The 22374-nt window shown below is 41.1% G+C and overlaps 1 protein-coding gene across 1 annotated transcript in view; it reads left to right on the top strand.

The window, feature by feature from the left end:
- The window catches only part of hao2 (hydroxyacid oxidase 2 (long chain)), a 23372-nt gene extending 1795 nt beyond the window's left edge, over positions 1 to 21577 (top strand). Inside the window, exons 2-9 of the mRNA XM_079518488.1 lie at positions 5429 to 5493; positions 12338 to 12493; positions 14947 to 15098; positions 16444 to 16727; positions 19253 to 19474; positions 19795 to 19953; positions 20443 to 20512; positions 21180 to 21577. Of these exons, the coding sequence (XP_079374614.1) occupies positions 5471 to 5493; positions 12338 to 12493; positions 14947 to 15098; positions 16444 to 16727; positions 19253 to 19474; positions 19795 to 19953; positions 20443 to 20512; positions 21180 to 21235 (1122 nt within the window). The 5' untranslated portion in view covers positions 5429 to 5470 and the 3' untranslated portion in view covers positions 21236 to 21577. The remainder of the gene's footprint in view (positions 1 to 5428; positions 5494 to 12337; positions 12494 to 14946; positions 15099 to 16443; positions 16728 to 19252; positions 19475 to 19794; positions 19954 to 20442; positions 20513 to 21179) is intronic.
- The last annotated feature ends 797 nt before the right edge of the window (positions 21578 to 22374 follow it).

Here is a 22374-nt window from a genome sequence, read left to right as displayed (position 1 = left end):
TCTTAAAGTGGGTGCCTTGACGCAAGTCCAGGGGTGCCACAGAATACTTTGATAATATTTTGGAAATGATTAAGAATTTAGACCCTCTATACTTAGTATAACAGACCAGAGTTAAACTTCTACTTGGTTCGTTCTTTTTCAGCCTACAGTTCACCAAGTCTCTTCACCAAAAAATAGCTCACAGCGCGCATTGTGAGCTTGTAGATCTGCAATCTTTTTGGGGTGAATCCCCCCCCCACCCCAGAATACGTAGGAATGCTGGAGTTTAAGTGGTTATAAATGCCAAGTGTAGTTGTTTTCAGTCCTAATGGAAACAAAAAAATCTCTCTAAGTGTAGCAGTTGTTTTCAGTCCTAAGGGAAACACATATTCTCTCTCTGCTGCAAACTAACAATGTATTTCAGGGGTAAAACAAATACATTTACAGGGGTGACCTGAGCGTAAATGTTTGAGAACCACTTGTTCTAGAAGTTCAGAGTTTGACAATGCGCAGTCACAATCAGCAGCCATTGACTGAGTCTAAATGACTTACAACCGTACAATCACAGCCTATAGGCTACAAGACAATAATACATCCAACTACAATTGTTGTGTTTAAAACATTACATTTTTTAATTTGAGAAATCAATTCATAACCGTGCTGCTTCGTTGACTACACTGAATGAACATGACTGTCAACTTGCAAAAAATAATAATAATAATAATTATATATATAATAGATATAGATATAATCTTTTTACATTTTTTTATATACGTATATATATATATATATATATAATCTTTTTTATTTTTTTTATATACGTATACATTTAAGGTTTTGTTTTTTGTATTTAACTAAAATATATTCTATTACAAAATGTATTATGGCATATTAATAATTAGATTTACTCATTTATTATTTATTTGAGCCAAAACAGCATTATATTTTAACTCTAAACATAGACGGTAAATGTAAATGTAAGAGGTACCAGGTATTTTACCTTTACAGATATATAATACATTTTAAAGCCAGGTACTATTGGCAAAAATAAGGTTTTATTTTTTGTTCAACTTTTTGATTTAGTTTTCTTTCTGTATTTTCCTCTGTAACTAACCCTAACCCTTCATAACATACACATAATTAAAAAAGTAAAGTAAACCAGGCCTTAAATGATTGTCTGTTGGCATCTTTAATCATGATTTATGTCTGCACTTTTAAACAACTTTTAGTTGTTTAACAACTCATTAACAAATACCGAGTTAAACGACGCATACGGCTTCCTACTTGTATATATATATTTGTTTTTCTCATTTATTTTTTATATCTAAAGAAACACTGTAGATAACATGCGTCAAATTATATATGTAAGTAACATAATAAAAAGAAAGAACCTTATTTTGACAAAATAGACGGCAAAACAATTAGTTATGAATCACAATAAAACAAAACAAAACATTCTGACTTAATCTACTGAGCCAATAATTTGTTTGACCAATAAACACAATTGTTAGAGAAGATATAATGTGTGCAAGAATGCAGGGTCACAATAAAAAACAATCTTATAGTTTTGTTCATATTTATCTGGTGATTTTTCATTTTGATTGGACACAGACTTTTATATTTGAATTAATTGGACACAGACTTTTATATTTGAAATTTGAATTAATTGGACACAGACTTTTATATTTGAATTAATTATACAATATAATTACATATATGTATTAAATTCCATTTCTGAATGCTATGTATTTAGCAATGATCCTTTAAAGCCACATGCATGTTTGTGTGTCATTGGTGTGCACCAGAACTTCCCTCAGTAGTCAGTAGTCATTAGTCATAGCATTCATTCCACTCAAGGGTGGAATGCCCCGCCCCCTTCCCTCAAAACAAGCAGATCACTGGTTTCCTTTAAAAAGGGTCTGAAAACTCACCTGTCACTGTCATCAGTGACAGGTGTTTTATTAATGTAATATGTTTTATTAATGTATTTCTATTCCAACCTGTACATGTAGATTTAATGTGTTTGTGTTTGTTGTCACTCTTGTCATTGTGAATGAATGCATGGGACCCGAATGGAAACAAGACCGCAAGGTCTTTCTTCGGTGCTGTGGACCAATGGTGCTTTGGACCAATGCTGTGCTTGACTGTACCCTGTACTGTTTGCATCTTTTTGTCTAATACAATTATCAATCAATACGTAATTTCTGCAGTGCACATTCACCACACACACACACACACACACACACACACACACACACACACACACACACACACACACACACACACACACACACACACACACACACACACACACACACACACACACACACACACACACACACACACACACACACACACACACACACACACACACACACACACACACACACACACACACACACACACGGGGGTTGAACTGGTCCCGCTCTTTTCCCCCCACCTAATTTGATCCATAATCCAATCAGATCCATAAAAGTTGAAGTGGGAACCAAATTGGACTTAATTGTCACTATTCAGGTTGGAAGATGCAGATGTGATATAACATAAACCAGGGTCCCTGAGGGAGTTCCAGGGGGTCCCCAACTAAATGATAGTTTGTACACTTTCAGACTTAAATTAACTTTCATTTTACAATATAAGTTGGGGTCTCAAGAGATAGAAATGCCATTAATAAATGGGGGTCTGTGTAGACTAATATGCGTGTCAAACTGGGGGTCCTTGAAATTAAAATGGTTGAGAGTCACTGCCGTAAAAGTCTCCTCTTATGGGGGTCCCTGGCGTATATTTTCTAATGGGGGTCCGCGGGCTAATGAGTGTCAATTTGGGGGTCCCTGACATGAAAAGGTTTGGGAACCACTGTTGTAAACCATCATAGAAAATGTAAGAACGGAACCAGCTCTATAGAACCAAAGGTCTTTTGGTGGGAAAGAGACTGCAGGTGACGTTTCCATCTTGAAAAGGGAACTTTCTTTTGGTATTGTACTGCCCTCAAGTGTTCACACTCCCACAGATCTGGCATACATACAGTATTACAGTACATACAGTCAGCGGTCGAAGAAGTACTCGCATGTTTTACTTGAGTAAAAGCATCAATACTGCAATGAAGAAATACTGTGGTTGTTGCAGGTAACTTTAATACTTGAGTAAAAGTACAAAAGTATTGGTATCAAAATGTACTTAAAGTACAAAAAGGAAAAAGTACTCATTATGCCGAAAGTTTTCAATTATTAATGTATGAAAAATCTTTTGAAAATAGCAGATCAACAAGCTCATGCGACGCGTTGTGAGGGGGATGGGGGGGGGGGGGGGGGGGGGGGTAGGGGTATAATACAAGCACTCTGGGTTTGATGTTCTAAAAAAGGGGACTGCGTGTTTTTTTGGAAAATGTACTTTCATAATATTCCAAGATAATCCCCTGCTGGCTCAAACGCATATTAATGTCCGAAAGTATGTCGTTTCCCGTTTGGTTTTGTGTTGCTGCCAAGGAAAGGGATTTATGAATTATGGGTGATTCATTCAAGGCTAGAGGGGCATCATGGCTCCTTAAGTCAGTGGTTCCAGAACTTTTTCATGTCAGGGACCCCCAAATTGACACGAATTGGCCCGCGGACCCCCATTTGAAGAGATATGCCAGGGACCCCCATAAGAGAAGATTTTTTCGGCTCTAGCAGTGATTCTTAACCCGTTTAATTTCAAGGACCCCCAGTTTGACATGCATATTAGTCTACAGACCCCCATTTAATGGCATTTCTATCTCGGAGATCCCAATTTATATTGTAAAATCAATTTTAATTTAACTCTGAGAGTGTACAAATGTGTACACACAGTGTACACACAGTTCCATTTGTACACATAGTGCTAGAGCCGTAAAAATGTTCTCTTATGGGGGTCCCTGGCATATGTTTTTAAACGGGGGTCCGCAGGCTAATAAGTGTCAATTTGGGGGTCCTTGACATGAAAAAGTTTGGGAACCACTGACATAAATAACTCATTGTCCCTAAACCCGCCACCCGAAGCCTCCGCTCTTCCAACACCCACCTCCTCCCTGTCCCCCACACCAGTCTCTTCCAACACCCACCTCCTCCCTGTCCCCCACACCAGTCTCCAACACCCACCTCCTCCCTGTCCCCCACACCAGTCTCTTCCAACACCCACCTCCTCCCTGTCCCCCACACCAGTCTCTTCCAACACCCACCTCCTCCCTGTCCCCCACACCAGTCTCAGCACCATGGGCGACTGGGCCTTCTGCTACACAGCCCCCATGTCCGTGGAACTCCCTCCCCTTGCATCTGAGAGCGCCTCAGTCTACTAAAAATGTGAAGTGTGGGGGTCCCCGGGGTGGCGGGAGTTCCAGACCCACAGGAACGCACCCAGGGTGCCGGCCCGATTCCGGTGAGCCGCCCTGCATCCGAAACGGTCGAAAAATGACAGTTACTGTGTGGGGGAATTAGCATTTAGCAGACACCTCTCTCTCTCTCTCTCTCTCTCTCTCTCTCTATCTCTCTCTCTCAGGCAACAGTGCAACACTATCTCTCTCTCTCTCTGTTTCTAGCACAACAGCGCCCCTACTGGTACTCAAAACATAGTCACATAGGTTAAGACGGACATTGCTGTTCCTTGGAGTGGTTGCACCACTCAAAAATGGACTAAAAACATATCTTTTTACCAAAGCATTCCCTCGACTTTTTCCCCCCACTTTTACTTAGTTTTAACCTGTCCCTTTTTAGTTTAGCCAAGCTGGGTCCCACAAAATTGATTGTTGCATATGCTGTTTTTCCTTTTTATTCTTATTTCTTGCCATGCTTTTAACTCTGTAAGCAATCTGAGATTCGAGAGAATGTAAAGTGCTATATAAATTATATTAGTATTGTATTAGTATTTTTTATTATCAGAGGAATTCAAACTGATTGACCTCTTTGGTCATTTTTCTGTGTTGACCAGGGCCGAATTTACCCTCCCAAGGGCCCCCGGGCTAGACAAAATTTCAGGGCCCCCCTGAGCTATGCGGTGTATTTCGGGCGCGGCCGGAAAAAAATTGGCGTATTTTGTTCGGTACTTTTGGGGTACCCAGCAGCCACCCCAAAAGAGAAAGGCAGGCATGCAGACAGACAGACTAGTCGCTGAATGCAGGCTGCCATGCACAGCGGCATTGGCAGGGGTTTCCACAACACAGCGTCACTGTCTGCAGTGCCGACAACAGAGCAGAAGCTCTCAATGGTTTAGCCATAATATTAAATGTACAATAACTAAACATAAATCTCACTTGAATTGGATTGCAATACTTTACAATTTCAAATCATTTAAAAAAAAAGGGCCCTAGCCCAATGGTAAGGTGTTGACTGAAGTGGCTCTTATACCATGACGTGGTAACGGTATTAGTGTTGCACAGTAATAGTGTAAAGTAAGGTGACAGTAATAAAAGTCGTCTACCTCTTTGTTCTTTCTTCAGGGTATTATGACTCTACCAGGAGTGAAGTTCTGTTGAAAGAGAATGAGCATAACACGTTGTAATCGGTGAGTACACCAGAGTGCTGTGTAGTATTGTAGTGGATGCACAGTGGATGCTCAACCCCCCAAAAGAATCAGATTTGAACTGGGCCCAAAAAAAAATCACATTTCAACTGGGGACCCCAACTGGGTCCAAAATAATCATATTTGAACTATAATCATATTTTGAACTGTGGACCCCCCAAAAGAACCCTCGATTCTCATTATAAACGATTCAAAATCGAATCACAATTTCCAAAAAGCTATTTTTCAAAGTTAAAGTTACAAGAGTTTTTACTATAAGGTGTTTATTTTTTATGAAATGTTAGCTTACCATAATCACAGTAAACATTACGTCTTCAGTCATATTCAAGTGACTCCAGTCAGGTGTGTGTGTGTGTGTGTGTGTGTGTGTGTGTGTGTGTGTGTGTGTGTGTGTGTGTGTGTGTGTGTGTGTGTGTGTGTGTGTGTGTGTGTGTGTCACTTTCCAGCTGTTGCTAATTGACTCTCGTTAATTTTACTTGCATCATATCAAGGCAATAATGTTGTTGTTCTGGGTTAATTAGAACTACACCTTCCTCTCTGGTATTGTATATTTTTTTGTTTAACTATAGGCTACACTTATGACTGAAATAACATAGAAAAAACTGATCAGGATTTTTTTTTTTATGAGAATAGATTTTTTTATCGTTTTGAATCGATTTTTAATTTAATTGTGACCCTAAGAATCAGTCTCCACAAGGATCATAGCCCAATTCTCACTTTCTTTCTCTCTTTCTTTCTTTCTTTCTTTCTTTCGAGGCAGATATTAAAAAGGTCTTAAAGGACCTTACATTGTCACTTCACTGTCATCTGGGGACTCCCCAAAATCACGTGGGGACTCCCTTGGATTGAGGTCCCCCCTGGTGCACTGTACTGAATGCACTGTACTGTCAACCACGATCAGTCTCCAGTTACCATTAGGCCTACATACAAATGTTACCATTATAAATTATAATAGTAGAGATAGATTGTAGAAGAAGTAAATTTGGCAACAAAGTCATACAGTATCCCCTCACGAGAAATGATTGGGAGTTAATTGCTAGGTTACATTATCAAATGTATGCATGTATACAGTATGTAGTACATTATACGTACTGTATGTGTGTATTAAGAGTATGTGCAGAAGGAATACACATATATGAACATATAGTACTGTATATATACCTAACCAATGACTAGTCTAAACTACTCTAGTTACCCCCACTGGACGATAGTGTAACATTTAATCACTGCCCCCTCACTGTGGAACTCACCCCCACCTTCGCAATGTTCACAAACCCACCTTTTCAGACTTGCTTTCCCTACATACAGTAATTCCCCACCCTCCACTTCTTGTTTGTCTACCTTAGTTTCTAGTTTTTAACCTTTTTTACCTAGTTTATATTTCTAATAAAACAGTTTTTATTATTTTGTTCGGTAAAGCGACTTTGAGTACCTTGAAAAGCGCTATATAAATTGCATGTATTAGTATTATTATTATAATCATAATATGGTGTCTTGTACATGCATGTAGTAGTACAGTACATTGTCATCATAGTATTACACGTCATACTACTATGGTCCCTTGTACTGTTGTACATGCCTGCCTCTTGTGCTCAGGGCCGTCATCCCCATCAGCACTTTCCAGCCGGTGTAAACACAATAAGAGCAGGGTTCACACACAGGTCACGCACGCACGCACGCACGCACGCACGCACGCACGCACGCACGCACGCACGCACGCACAGAGTTAGCACCCGTCTCTCACTCTGAAGGTTTGATTATGACCCACACAAAAGCTAAAACGGGGAACACGTATAGATTTCCGTCTACACAAGGGTTTATTTCCGCTGTGTTTTCCGATGTGTTTTTATTCCCAAACATTCTGAAATCATGTGGTCGAAACCATTTGATCCAGTAGTAGTTATGGGGCTTTTTCTACCTATTTTTCTTAGGTTTTAGTCAGTGGTGGAAAGAACATTTACCCACGTACTGTACTCGTAAGTACAATTTTGAGTTTTTTTTTGTTTGTTTTTTTTACTTTATTGGAGTATCTCAGAGTAAAATATACTTTTACGCCACTACAATTATTTGAAAACTTTAGTTACTAGTTACTTTGTAGATTTTGATTATTATTATTATATAACAGTAAACACTTCAGCCCTATACACATTACCACCATTTGCAAATAGTAAATATCTACAAGCTCTACAATGCGTCGTGAATCGCGATGCGACGCATTGTGAGCTTGTAGATCTATTTTCAGGAGATCTTTTTTACACAGTACATTTGAAAACTTGTTATACTTTAGCTATTGAAAAATAGCTAAAATATCTAAGATCTACAAGCTCATAGCTTTTGAGCTATGAGTTTTTAACTCAAATCTTTGCTTCTGGGGGGGTCCCTGGAACAACATATTTTCAGATGGGGGTCGGCAGCCAATTACATTTTTTGGGGTCCTTGACATGAAATAGTTTGAGAACCACTGACACAGAAACATGATTTTCAAGACATTTTGTAGAAGTGTCAGGTCAAAATGGGTTAAAGGGGCATTCCACTCATTTTCAACATTTTACTATGTCATTAATATACCATAGAGCTGTTGTGTGGAAATAATAAAAAAGTCCCCCCATTCTGTGTTTCCTAGAACTAGAGGTCTGAAAAAAATCATTAACATGGTGAAACACATCTTGATGATGTCATCAAGATGTGTTTCACCATGTTAATGATTTTTTTCATAATTACAGTTCTAGGAAACACAGAATGGGGGGACTTTTTTATTATTTCCACACAACAGCTCTATGGTATATTAATGACATAGTAAAATGTTGAAAATGAGTGGAATGTCCCTTTAAGCATAATGACACCAATAATGATACCATTTTGATACCAATACTTTTGTACATTTACTTACTAGTATATTAAGTATATATATTTTTTAATTCTAGGCTTTTCCTTGTAACAGAGTATTTCTTCATTGCAGTATTGAAACTTTTACTTAAGCAAAAACATTCTTCCACCACTGGTTTTAGTTGATTTAATGTAAAGTTAATCAATAATGGAGTTCAGAGTACATTCTTCCCGCACTACACACAGCAAATGAACCTTTAGCTTACGGGCCAGGCTGAGCCAGTCGAAGGCTTCATGATGCTGCTCTACTAGAGGACTGATCATAATAGAGCCAGTAGTAATAGAAGAGGCATTTCAAATGTTTTAAACCAGATCTCAGTGGTTGGTCTATATTTGGGAAAGTCTTTGGTACTCTTCATTTTCTTTGCACCACATATCGTGGAAGTGGAACAAACCAACAAGCCAGAAAACTGCAGGTCTGCTACAACTCTGTTACTTTAAATCAAAGCTATGTATATATACACAAAAAAAAAGAAAAACGTTTCTGCCCTTTATTGAGGGTTATTAATGTTCCTTTTTTTCTCATTTTATTGTTTTCAAATATCCTTTTACAATGTGTTTTTTTGCTCTGTGTCTTATGTCTTAAAGCTTAATGTTTAAACTGAAGCATTTTGAATGGCCTTGTTGAAATGCACTATACTTGGTAATCCATCCACTGTGCCACAAACTAAAGATTTATAGTTTATTAATCTATTGATTTATTCGTCAAAATTTGTACAGCTTTGTTGTTGCACAGGGTTACATGTAGGTTAATCCTTAATCATTGTGAAGTTTGTGAACTAACATCGATGGTGTGTACGATGTGTAACACCGAAAAGAGATATTATTGTGATCTAGTCTCTTCTCAACTGACTTTCTGAAGTTTCTCAACATTGGTCATATACAGCTATTTGGCTATTACTTTCTTTAAGCTAATAGCTTTAAGAAGCTAATAGCTTTAAGCCAAAGAACTGTGTACACTCAGTATAGCTAGCTATAAGCTAATATATGCAGAGCATCTGCCTGTGTTCCACTCAGCCCGTTATGTAGTGTTGTGCTTCTCAAAGTAGGATACGGGGACCCCCAGTGGTCCCGGGGGTCCCCAGCAAATTGAGGAACAGTTTAACCACTTAAGCTCAATTGTATTGATTGCCTATTTCTGAAGAAAATGGGACACATATTCTCTTATGGGGTGCCTGGCACAACACCTTTTCAAAAAGGAGTCTGTGGCCCAATAGATATACGTGTAATTGGACCCTTGAGAACCGCACTGACCTTTTCATGTTTTGGACCTGTCCTTCCTTACAGTCTTATTGGTCATCTATATTTGATACTATTTCAGATGTGTTACAGTTTCTCATAATAGATCCATCCCCTATTATTTCCCTTTTTGTTGTTTGGCTTTTGTGACTCTTCTACGTCTTAGGGCCGATTCATACTCCTATTTTAGAGCCGAATAAAAGTTGGTTCGGCGCTGTAGAGCCTACAATGTGACGTCATTTGAGGTTCGGGGGGGCGGGTACTGTCCTAAAGTCGGCTCTTCGGTGCTACTGAAAATTTCTGCCGAGCCGAAATCTTTTCGGCACTACAGCGCCGAAACAGCGGTAAAATAGGAGTATGAATCAGCCCTTATTCTGATCCACTGGAAAAAAAATACCCTCCCTCCCTCTGATATACTGTACTTTTTAAATACAATTAAATACACATTGCGTGAGTTCCATCTCAAAATTCGATAAAGCGTGGCTGCCTTTTCTATCGCAGGTTGACAATCTGGCACTTGTGCTCCACCCACTGCCCCCGACTGAACCCGGTTGAGTTTGTAACCTACTGTACGTATATGACGGTAATCACTCTCTTGTGCGATAGCAACTCCTTGGTGTACCTGCTGCTTACGACCTCACTGACATGTAATGGAAGGTTGCCTTCTAGACCAGGCCTGCAGTATCTTGACTGGATGTGTTCATGACCATGTAGGCAGCGTTGAATTCGTCGACTAAAACTAAGACGAAAAATGGTCGTCGACTACCATTTTCCACTGATGAAAACTAAATGGAAACTAAATAGATACTACGCTATGATGACTAAAACTAAGATTAAATATACTGACAATTTCGTCAACAAATTAAAACTAGACTAAAATGTTAGGAAGGGAATGTTAGAGTGGACAAGAGATCCAGTATAAGTCATTTTACAATTGGTTGCATGCTGAAAATAGCAGATCTACAGACGCGTTGTGAGCTTGTAGATCGGCTATTTTCAGCAAGTGTAAAATCAGCCATTACGACGGCATCAAGGCCCGCCAAAACACATTTTAGTCGACTAAAATCTCATGACATTTAGTCGACTAACACTAAACTAACACTAACACATTCCGGGTGACTAGAATGTGAATAAAACTAAATGAAAACTATTCAAGAGACTATGACTAAAACTAAAATAGAAATTTGCTGCATGTAGGCCTATACTAATTTTACTGGAGAACTTTTTCTTTGTTTTATTTAAATTTTCTTATTTTATTATTGTACAGTATGTGTTGTTGGCTGCTCGTTTCTGCCCTATAGAGCGTCGCAGTCCCGCCCCCTTTCATGACGACGCCAGGCCCAGGAAATGATTCCCAATGCATTTTTCCCATGTAGACATTTCAAAAAGTATTTATTTAAAGACGGTTACGCCGTGGACAAAGCCAACTCGAGTTGTGACAAATCATGACAACAAACACAATATTTCGGACCAAATAAATAATTACAAAGAAGAAAAACAACAAAAAAAGTGTTGTAACCTGCCGTTTCTTTCTAATTATTTGTTCGGCCCGAAAGATTGTGTTTTGTTGTCATGATTTGTCACGACAACCTCCACCTCTGCGTTCTTCTGCCTCCTTTTTCCATACGCTTGTCAGGTTTTTTTACTTTTACTTTATACCTGACATAAACAAGCCTTAGTGCTTTTTCTGGTTTTGTCCTTGTGGCAGTTTTTGTATTGACCTATTTACAAATGTCAATCAAGCTTGTTTGTTAAATGTACGCTATATAATTGTACAATCCTATGCGGTAGGCTATATGAATGTCTGTAGTTATGAATGTCTGTAGTTATGAATGGCTGTAGTTATGTACATACCGTGGCCTACTTTATCAGTGTGATTCGGCTTTTCCCCATTGCTGTCCTTTTCATAATTCCATGTTTTAGCCAATGCGATGCAGGCCTAATTATTATTATTATATTATTTTCATTCCATACCAAAACTGTCTGTGTGTGTGTGTGTGTGTGTGTGTGTGTGTGTGTGTGTGTGTGTGTGTGTGTGTGTGTGTGTGTGTGTGTGTGTGTGTGTGTGTGTGTGTGTGTGTGTGTGTGTGTGTGTGTGTGTTGACACAGGGGACGCGCTGCCCGTAGTGATGTAGAAACGAGTGCTCTGTTCTATTTGGTGTACAGTGGTTCTCAAACCTTTTAATTTCAAGGACCCCCATAACTCTGAGAGTGTACAAATGGTTTGTACACTCTCAAGAGTTACAGGCCCGTACAGGGCCATGTGTGGCCTCCTGTTGTAGGAGGAGTGTTTCCAGTCAGCAAACATGCACAATAGAGCGTGTGACATCATCATCAAACCCGGAAGTTATGCAGGAATGCCTAATGAGTGGCAAAAAACTACTTTCTGGCCTTGACAGCCCATACACCAAACAGAACTGATTGCATTAAACAACATTAAACTCACTTTTCCTGTTGCTTTGCCACTCGATGTGCCATTCACTTTAAGCATGCGCATACTCTCTATATCAGCACCCTGACTCTGTTCGAACAGAATGGAACAGATCCTTCATTAGTATCATCGGTAACACCTTGTGAAGAAAGTAGGGCCCAAGTTCTTTCCAATATGGCGTGTATGCATAGAGAGCCCATTGGGCCGAGCTCCTGCATTCCTGACCGCAGTGTGTACTGAAAGCTCTGATGTGTTCCCGTCTATCCGCAGAGAGACAGGTGTTCGCTGCGCAGAGATGTCGATGGTATGCCTCACAGACTTTGAAGAGTACGCCAAGGAAAATCTGTCCAAGGCAACCTGGGATTACTACGCCGCGGGGGCAGACGAGTGCTGCACCAGGGATGACAATCTGGTGGCTTACAAACGGTACGGTAAAACAATATTACAGTAAGGTACAGTAAAGATGCACAGATTCACTGCAATGACATACAAAACAATTGCATAAAGCTGGACCTACTGTGCCAAGATCTACTAACAAACAGTATGGAGAGTGTGCATCAGTATGTGTGTGCGTGCGTGTGTACTGTACATGCGTGCGTGTGCGTCTATGTCACATACTAACCATCTGTAATGTATTTGAGAAAAGTTGCAGGTACACTATACTGACTGACTTTTGTATATTTTAAATACATATGTGAAATATAGCAGATACGTTTTTACTACATGCTATACGGTTCAAGCACATTAGCAGAGTTCTGCCATCGTGAAGTATGTGTGAGGCCTAGTTCAGAGCAAATTGTTTTGACGAGATAAAACTTTACCCGATTAAGGCGGTGTCTCACAACATGTTACATCCGCGAGCATAGATGTAAGCACATTAGAAGAGCGTTGTATGTGTAGTGGTCTGAAGGACCCTCAACGAAGAACACATTTTACTGTTAGCCTCGTGTAGCCAGCCTTTCGTCAGCCTTTGCAATGTAATGTATATTGCCCCAGGCAGTTTGAGTCTGGTTCTCGCTCAACTGTGGGCGTGTTTCGGATAGAGAGGGGCGCCCCTAGCTGCTATTCATTTCAATGGAAGTTGCTCAGTGGCGTTTTGAAGAACGGTCTACTTTTGCATTTTTTTTGATTGTCCAAAATGTGGAAGTGCTCAATGTTAAACACAGGCTGCACGGGGTTTCCTCGTGCTAAATGCAGGGCCCGTCTGCAGTCCCAGCTCTGACCAGTAGGGCCGAGTGCTTCAACGTTGGCCATCCCTTCTGGGGGCTAGGTTTTCGGCGGACCAGCAGTAGTGGAGGACGAACCAGGGCCCAGTATGCAGATATAGGGCGGGCTTACAGTACCAGGCGATAACCAACCAGGGCCCAGTACGCTCTGATTGGTTGTAGTAGTAGTATATAGTCTAACCAATAGAGTCTGTTTGAATATTTTTGTAACCGCCACACAGAGGGGAACCAGAGTAACATCCATGCAGTGATATTAGTCTGGCTACACAAGGCTATCTTACCGTAGCAGCAGCGTCAGTCTGCTGATAAACAAAATGGTGGAGGAACAGGTGCACAGCCAAGGACATAAAACAATAAGGAGATATACACAAGTTCAGGGACAGTAGTCTCACCGCATGATTCAAGGGCTTCACGATGGTTTATTATTGTTTAACCATTTATATACACCGGGAATAAGTGTTGGCCACCCTACCAGGGGTCACACAAATGTGTCCGTGGAAAAGACTTGTTCATGTCCGTGGCAAATGTTTGATTTTCTGTTTTACACACCATTATAATGTTCAAATTTTTATCATAACACCCACTTACTAAATGTCACGTCTCCAGGTTTACTCCACGTATGGCAATTATTTATTATGGCGCTATTAGGCACATTAGGAGTCCACTAGTACCAGTTAGTGGTTCTCAAATGTTTCATTTGCAAGGACTCCGGTAACTCTGAGAGTGTTCACATGGAACCAAATGGACCCATAAAGGGTCCGTTTGGTTCCATGTGAACTCTCTCAGAGTTACAGACCTGTTATTCAGGGCTATCTATGTATGTGTTTCTGGTATTATTGTCCACTCATTCTGTATGTCTGTGGCAAAAAATGTATGTTGACCAAAACCAAACTTATTTGAAAGGTGAATAAATCAAGTGTTCATTTAACTCAGATATAGGTATAGAAATGACTCTCGTGGGTGGAAATGAGTAGTTTATATTATTTATCTATAAAGCTGTGTAGAACATGCCTTTATATGGGCTCTAGCTAAGATATTACCTCAATAACTCAATACACAGTAGAATTCTGTGCTAATGTATCCATTTGTATCTCAATTATTATGTGTACCTTTTTGCACTACAATATGACCCCAGCTAGGGCTCTATACTAGGTCCAGCAGATCTCTTCCCAGATATAGCTGATCTATAAGCTCACATCGCGTCACGGTACGACACGTTGTGAGCTTGAAGATCAGCTATTTTTGAAGAATGTCCCCTCCCCCACTGACCCAGATTAGCGACACTAGGGCAGTGGTTCTCAAAAGTGGGGTCCAGAGACCCCCAGGGGTCCTTGAGGGAGTTCCAGGGGGTCCTCAGCCCACACTCTCAGAGTTAAATTAACGTTGATTTTGGGGGTCCGAGGCCTAATGCATGTCAAACCGGGGGTCCTTGAAATCAAGATGGTTGAGAATCACTTGCTAGAGCCGTAAACATCTTGTCTTATGGGGGCTAATAATACGTGTCAATTTGGGGGTTGTTGACATGAAAAGGTTTGAGAAAATCTGCACTAGGGTTCAATGTGTTTAGCGTTAAAATAGTTATTGTAACATTGCACGAGTACCGGACATAGTTGGTTCATCCGTTCCCCCTCTCTCTCTCTCCCCATGGTCCAGGATCCGTCTGAGGCCGCGCATCCTGCGGGACGTGTCGGTCGCTGACACCAGGACCACCGTGCAGGGGACGGAGATCAGCTTCCCCGTGGGCATCGCGCCCACCGCCTTCCACTGTCTGGCCTGGCATGAGGGAGAGCTGGCCACAGCCAGGGGTGAGAGACAGACAGAGACAGAGACAGACAGAGACAGAGACAGAGACAGAGAGAGAGAGAGACAGAGAGAGAGAGCATGTGTGTTCACTTGTCATCATCATCATTTTTCGACCGCAGTCATGGATTTCACCATGCCACGTCAGACTATACTGTACAGTTCACTTGAACGGTACTGTATGTTTAACCGAGTGCATTCGGTCTATGGCGGTGGTGTAAATGGCAGTGGTTTCCCAATCAATGGACACATTTTCATGGGTTACGACACAAGTAAAACATTTTGTCACACACACACACACACACACACACACACACACACACACACACACACACACACACACACACACACACACACACACACACACACACACACACACACACACACACACACACACACACACACACACACACACACACACACACACACACACACACACACACACACACACACACACACACACACACAGAAAACATTTTAAAGCAAACAACAACAAACGTAATTCCAGAAATTTAAAAAATAATAATAATTAGGAAGTAGTGAAAATAGCCGATCTACAAGCTTGTAGATCTTCTATTTTCAATAGAACAAACAAACACACACATCTAAGAAATAATAATAATTAAAAACTAGTGAAAATAGCCACATGTATTAGATCTGCTACTTTCACCAGTTTGGGTCCCGGGGACCCGGGCAAACATCTAATGTCTCTATTGGGTCTTATACTCTTGACCTGAAAAAGTTTGGGAACCAACGACGGTTTAGTATTTTAGTGTAAATGTTCTGTTATTCCTTTTTCTATTAGTTTATGTGAGCTTGTAGATCTGCTATTTTCAGCATGCAACCAATTGTAAAATCGGGCATTACGTTGCCATCAAGGCATCGTAAAATGCGTATTTTTTGTCGACAAAATGATATTTACTCGACTAAAACTAGACTAACTAACTAACTAACTAACTAACTAACTAACTAACCAACTAATATTTCAGGTGACTAAAATATGTCAAAAACTAAATTTAATTTAATTCAAAAGACTATGTATGAGTAAAATGAAATAAAATCACTACACTAAACTACAGTTGTTCCATCTTTGCACCACCAGGCTCTGGGATAATGTTCCCTGGGTTGTCTGTCATACTCAGATAATCAACACATTAACGCATTGAGACCATTTGTGTCACTTTAGCTTTATAATGACTTTTACAGTAGGTGGTTGTACTGTTAAGTAACTTGAACAATAACCCCAACAACATGAAAACATCGTGATAATATCATGTATATCGTGACACTGCTTGAAAAGATATTGTGATATTATATTTCCCCCCCCCCCCCCCCCCCTGCCCCAAACAGCGTCGGAGGCAGTCAACACGTGCTACATCAGCAGCACCTACTCCACCTGCTCGGTGGAGGAGATCGTGGCGGCGGCGCCCAACGGCTACCGCTGGTTCCAGCTGTACGTGTACCGCGACAGGAAGCTGTCAGAGCAGATCGTGCAGCGCGTGGAGGCGCTGGGCTACAAGGCGCTGGTGCTCACCGTGGACGTGCCCTACACCGGCAAGCGCCGCAACGACATCCGCAACCAGTTCAAGCTGCCGCCGCACCTCAAGGTCAAGAACTTTGACGGCATGTTTCAGGTACAGCGACAACGCAGCCACACTTTAGCGTCACCAAGAAGATGCCAAAAGCCACGAGCGACAGGCTTCTCTTCTGGGTTTTTCGACAGCTGGTGGATGGAAATGCCAGCGCTTCCGGGAATCTGGCAGACGCTGCATTCTGCCGTGTGGGTGGAGCTTCATTTCCATCCACCAGCTGTCTAAAAACCAGGAAGAGACGCCTGCCACGAGCGGCTTTTGGCCAAGTGTGCTTACACCCTGAGTGGGTGTAACATTTTATGTTTTGTTTTTTTATCCCAATATTATGAGGAGTGAGCAGGCCGCTTCTGATCACCTGACAGGGGCAGGAGTTTTCCCGGTTGGACGTATAGCGTGTGGAAGGAACACGTTATTCCAACCAGTTCCTTTCCCCATCATACAAAACATAACCACTTCAGCCCTATATACATTTTGGCCCTTTGAGAATAGCCGATCTACAAGCTCACAATGCGTTGCGATGTGACGCATTGTGAGCTTGTAGATCGGCTATTTTGCTAAATAATTTTGTACATTTGAAAACTCGTAGAAACTTCACACAGTAAGGCCCTTTCGCCATCCCTCGCCTCTAGGGTATGGGCACTGATGATTACATTTTCCATATACCGACGTAGAGGTATTTCTGCTTTTACTTAACCACTTAAAACCTATTTGGCTGAAGTTCCACCGGGCTCTACACTAGGCACTCTCCTGTTTCCGTGCGATGCTAAATATCTCAACTGAAAATAGCAGTACCTATTTTTGGTATGCCTTTATTATAGATAGGAAAACTGTCAGAAAAGTCTTGCTCGCTGCATGAAAAATTAAGGAAGACTCCTTAGACTGAGACTTGAAATATGGTGAGTTAAAAATGAGCTATCGCTTCTTCAGTGCTATAAGGTGCTATTATAACAGTGAAGAAGGTCCCAGGACCGAAACGTTTGCTAATTTTAACTCACCATGAGCACAGAGAGAGCACTTTATCATGAGCATATAAAAAGTCTCAGTCGAAGGAGTCTTCCTTAATTTTTCATGCAGCGAGCGAGTCTGCCAGGTTTCCTTTGTGTTTTTGAGACCCACCACACCTGCAGTAAAACAAAGGACGAAGAAACAGTTTCCCCTGTGCTTTATTATCCCATTTAGACCCGAGTTAAAAACATTCACTTTGAAAGAATATATATTCAAAGATTTGCGCCACATTTTTACGATTTTTCTAAAATAGCTAAATTATAACATAATGTTTAAAACACCAAAAGGGGTTCCCACCCAAAATGGGCTATAAATAGGACATTATATATAGGCTGACAGGAAATGGGGAGAGAGAGATGGGGAGTGACACGCAGCAAATGCCGTCGGGATCGGGACTCGAACCCCCGACGCGCTGTCAGGCTACACAGCCTATAGGTGTCTGGGCCGCTATACGCCAGCGGTCGGATAGTTTCACTGAATGTTATTCACCCCAGACGGGATGCTAGGTGCCAAGTGGTTAAGTAAAAAATCTAAAAATCTAAAAATATTCTCAACGGATTCGTATGAAAATCAACCGACAATCAGTAGGTTACTTATCACATGCAATTGAGCCAGCAGGCTTGCCTGGAGCCGACTGCCTGCGATTAGGAAACGCGGAGATGTTCGATGCCAATACTTTTGTACTTTCACTCAAGTATACATTTTGAATTCCGGGACTTCTACTCATAACAAAGTAGTTCTGTACATTGCAGTATTGATACTTTTACTTCAACTTAAAACATTTGAGTATTACTATTCTTTTTCCATCCATCCAACCATCCATCCAACTTCGAAGGACCTCCCTAGGGAGACGCTCGAGAGGCATCCTTACCAGATGCCCGAACCACCTAAGCTGGCTCCTTTATATAGTATAATTTGTATACTTTAATATGTGATGTAGACAGCACTAGAATTGCATTGTATGTAGTCATAGCACTTTATAGTATATATGTATAGTATAGTATAGTATATACTGTATGTATAGTTTATATGTATAGTCATTATATAGAGATTCCACTGTTACGTTCTTAGCTTACGCATGTTTCATGAATACTACTTTTTTTTATGTATGTGATGTATAGGCCTATCTCACAGCATTTCCCCGCCCCCTTTCCACGCCCCCTTTTGGACTAGTGGTGTTATTTGTTTTGCGGTCCATAGGCTTCCATGTTAAATGGGGTATTTTCACAAGCCACAAACTACCGTTTTGTAAAGGTAAGGTTTATTCTACTTATTTGAGTTGTTATACCATTGTGTTTTCTTCATATTATTATCGGTCTTTGACATTTTAACATTAGGAAATGTACTTAGATTCTCCAGAGAAAAAAAGTGTAAATGCCTAATGTTAAATGACACCACTATCTACCGGAAGTGGGCGTGGAAAGGGGGCTGTGAGATAGGCCTATTGCCATGCTTTGTTGTTCTTGCCTAATGTAAGTCGCTCTGGATTAAGAGCGTCTGCTAAATGCCTAAATTGTAATATATACTTTGTATACTTTTTTCCCACCACTGTTAAAAAACAGCAAGAGGCTGCGAACGCGGAGGAGTACGGGATCCCGGCCAACAGCCTGGACCCGTCCATCAGCTGGAAGGATGTGTACTGGCTGCAGTCTCTGACCCGCCTGCCCATCATCATCAAGGGCATCCTCACCAAGGAGGACGCAGAGCTGGCCGTGGAGCACGGCGTCCAGGGCATCATCGTGTCCAACCACGGAGGACGGCAGCTGGACGGAGGGCCCGCCACGGTCAGAGAATTAGCATTATTGTCATAATTTTTGCTTTCGTGAAACTTCTGCCGTTTTAAGAGAGTTTTGGCAGTTCTGAGCTATCGTTTTGCACGAAATTTGGCAATATGGTAGAGGGCCGTGAGGATCCCTCAGGAACTGAAGCTCACAGACAATCGTCAAAAGACCTCTGACCTTTAGATCTCTAGATGAAAAATGTTGTTATGATTTGCTCAATCCATTTTTGGCCTTTTTTTCCATACATGCCAATGGCATCTGTCTCTCTCTCTCCCCCTCTCCCTCTCTCACCTCCCCCCCCCCCCCCCCCCCTCTCTCTGCAGATAGATGCCCTGTCTGAGATTGTGGACACGGTGCAGGGTAGGATCGAGGTGTATCTGGACGGAGGCATCAGGACAGGCAGTGACGTGTTGAAGGCCCTGGCCTTGGGAGCCAAGTGTGTATTCATCGGCAGACCAGCCGTATGGGGTCTGGCCTACAAGGTGACAACCAGCAGAGAGAGAGAGAGAGAGAGAGAGAGAGAGAGAGAGAGAGAGAGAGAGAGAGAGAGAGAGAGAGAGAGAGAGAGAGAGAGAGAGAGAGTGTGTGTGTGTGTGTGTGTGTGTGTGTGTGTGTGCACGTGGCGTGCGTGCGTATTATTCCTGTCACTAATCATATTCAACTACCTAATGTAGAAACGATCAGCTATAACTTATAATAACCAGTAAGACGCCTGAGGGCGAGAAGCGAGGTCGCGTGCACGGCATCCGCCTGGGTGACAACTATGGGCTTTGGAATGGGGGGTCAGATCACCGCACTTTTTTACATCCTAAAGGCGCCACTGCACTGCAGTTCTAACTGCAATGAGGAATGCTTCAACGGACAACGGACTGTTTCAGGGGACGCCACAGGGAACGCTCCGCGGCCTGCCATGTATGGCCACTGACAGGCGTAGACTGCTAAATGTCCATGAATGAAAATTTGTGTTCCAGGGTGAAGAGGGAGTGCGAGAGGTGTTGCAGATCTTAAACGATGAGTTCCGCCTGTGTATGGCTCTGTCTGGTGAGTCATGTTAAATACAGATTAACCACATCAGGCCTATAATATACATTTCGGCCATTTGAAAATAGCCGATCTACAAGCTCACAATGCTTATTTGTGAGCTAAGTCGATCTGCTATATTTTATATACATTTGAAAACTTGAAATGGGACATCCTGCACATTGACTACTACTACTTTTACTTTTGGTACTTTAAGTACAATGTGATGCCAATACTTTTGTACTTCTACTCAATTACATTTTGAATTATGGACTTTTTTTAATTTGTATTCAGACAGCCAGCAAAGAGTAAAATGCTCCCCCCGAAAAATAGTCTCTGTGACACATCTAGGGGCCACAATCTGCATTCAAAGATGTTCCTTGAAGCTTTGTCATTGGTCGAAAATGACTAACCAATCAGGAAGTAGACAGGCAAATCGACCAATGACAAAGCTTCTAGGAACACCTTTGAATGCAGATTGCGGCCCCTAGATGTGTCACAGTGACTACATTTCTTATGGGAGCGTTGTACCCATTGCTGGCTGTCTGAATAACAAAAAAAATAAAAATAAAAATAAAGGTAATTCAAATGTTGCCATATTATTGCTTACAGCAGCTTTAAGTAAAAAAAAAAAGTGACTGTGAGTACTTTTTTCCCACCACTGTCTATGCGTACTGTCTTCAAACAGGTTGCAGGAATGTGGCTGAGGTCAACAGGAACCTCATTCAGTTCTCTAGACTCTGAGGCACCAGTAGAGGGCGACATTGAGCCAGAAGTACGACTATACCAGGGATGACTGACTGACTCACCAGGCCTGGTCGACTGTTGAAGCAGTCCCAATACTACAGAGAGAGACTACAAAACCCACTAAACATTAAGAGCTACTGAGCTTAAAAAAATCATATAAAATCAATCTTGTTCAATTTTGTTTCATCATTGAGCCGAGTTCCTTGGATGAAAAGCTCATAGGATGGACACTATACACGCGTGCAAGTCTTTGTATAGCTAATAATCCACTATCTTATCTAAAGAGTGCAAGAGTGTGAGAGTGAATATAGAGGCATGACATTCTGTCTGTGAGGTGGAGGAGGGAGGAGGGGAGGAGGGGTGAGTTTTGGTGGCTAAGTAAGTGAACATTGATGGATATTTCTTTGACTTTTTTTTTTTTCTTTTTGCATTTTGCATTTTGAAATTATTTTAAATCGGTGGAACGTTTTTATTTGATTGTATGAAGGCTGTAATGGTTGGTGACTTACAGCCTTTTCAAAATGAATGCTATTATGCAATGAGAGTGTTTGAATAAATGCCTGCTGACATTAAGTGGTGTCCCTGGAGTCAATGCCTCGTTTGCTCTGGTCCTGACTGAGCAGAACTTATTTTATTTGAAAGATCTTAATGTAGAGCAGATGAAGACCTGGCAGGATTCCTGCACTGGCTGCTATGTGACAGCCTACAATTATCAATACAGAATTCTACAAACTAAATAAATGTTACCATGCAGTAGCAATATTAATAAACAGGACAGGTGATTAGGAACTTCATTTGAACAACATTTGAACAAAAGGAGATATCTCACTATTTGGGAAATTAGCAGTCAATATAGAATATATCAACTTAAAAAAAAATAAAAAAAAAATATGTTGAAATCATTCAACTTGAATAATAATGAATCTTAAAAATATTTTCAACACTTTTTGGGGCGTCTCATTATAGGAGCCATTTCAAAACTGTTCCAACATGGTCAAGCTTTGTCCAAAAAAGAGCAGAAATACAGTAGGCAATCTATAAGCTCACAAGAAGTTTCAATGCGATGCAATGGGCTACTTTTGAACTATATTTTGTATTCATTCGTCGGTCAAAATGGGCCCGATGCCAATTGAGAT

Source organism: Electrona antarctica (assembly GCF_951216825.1).
Source record: "Electrona antarctica genome assembly, chromosome: 13".
Lineage (NCBI taxonomy): Eukaryota > Metazoa > Chordata > Actinopteri > Myctophiformes > Myctophidae > Electrona > Electrona antarctica.
Note: the sequence above shows the minus strand (reverse complement) of the source record. Positions and strands in the feature narration are given on the sequence as shown.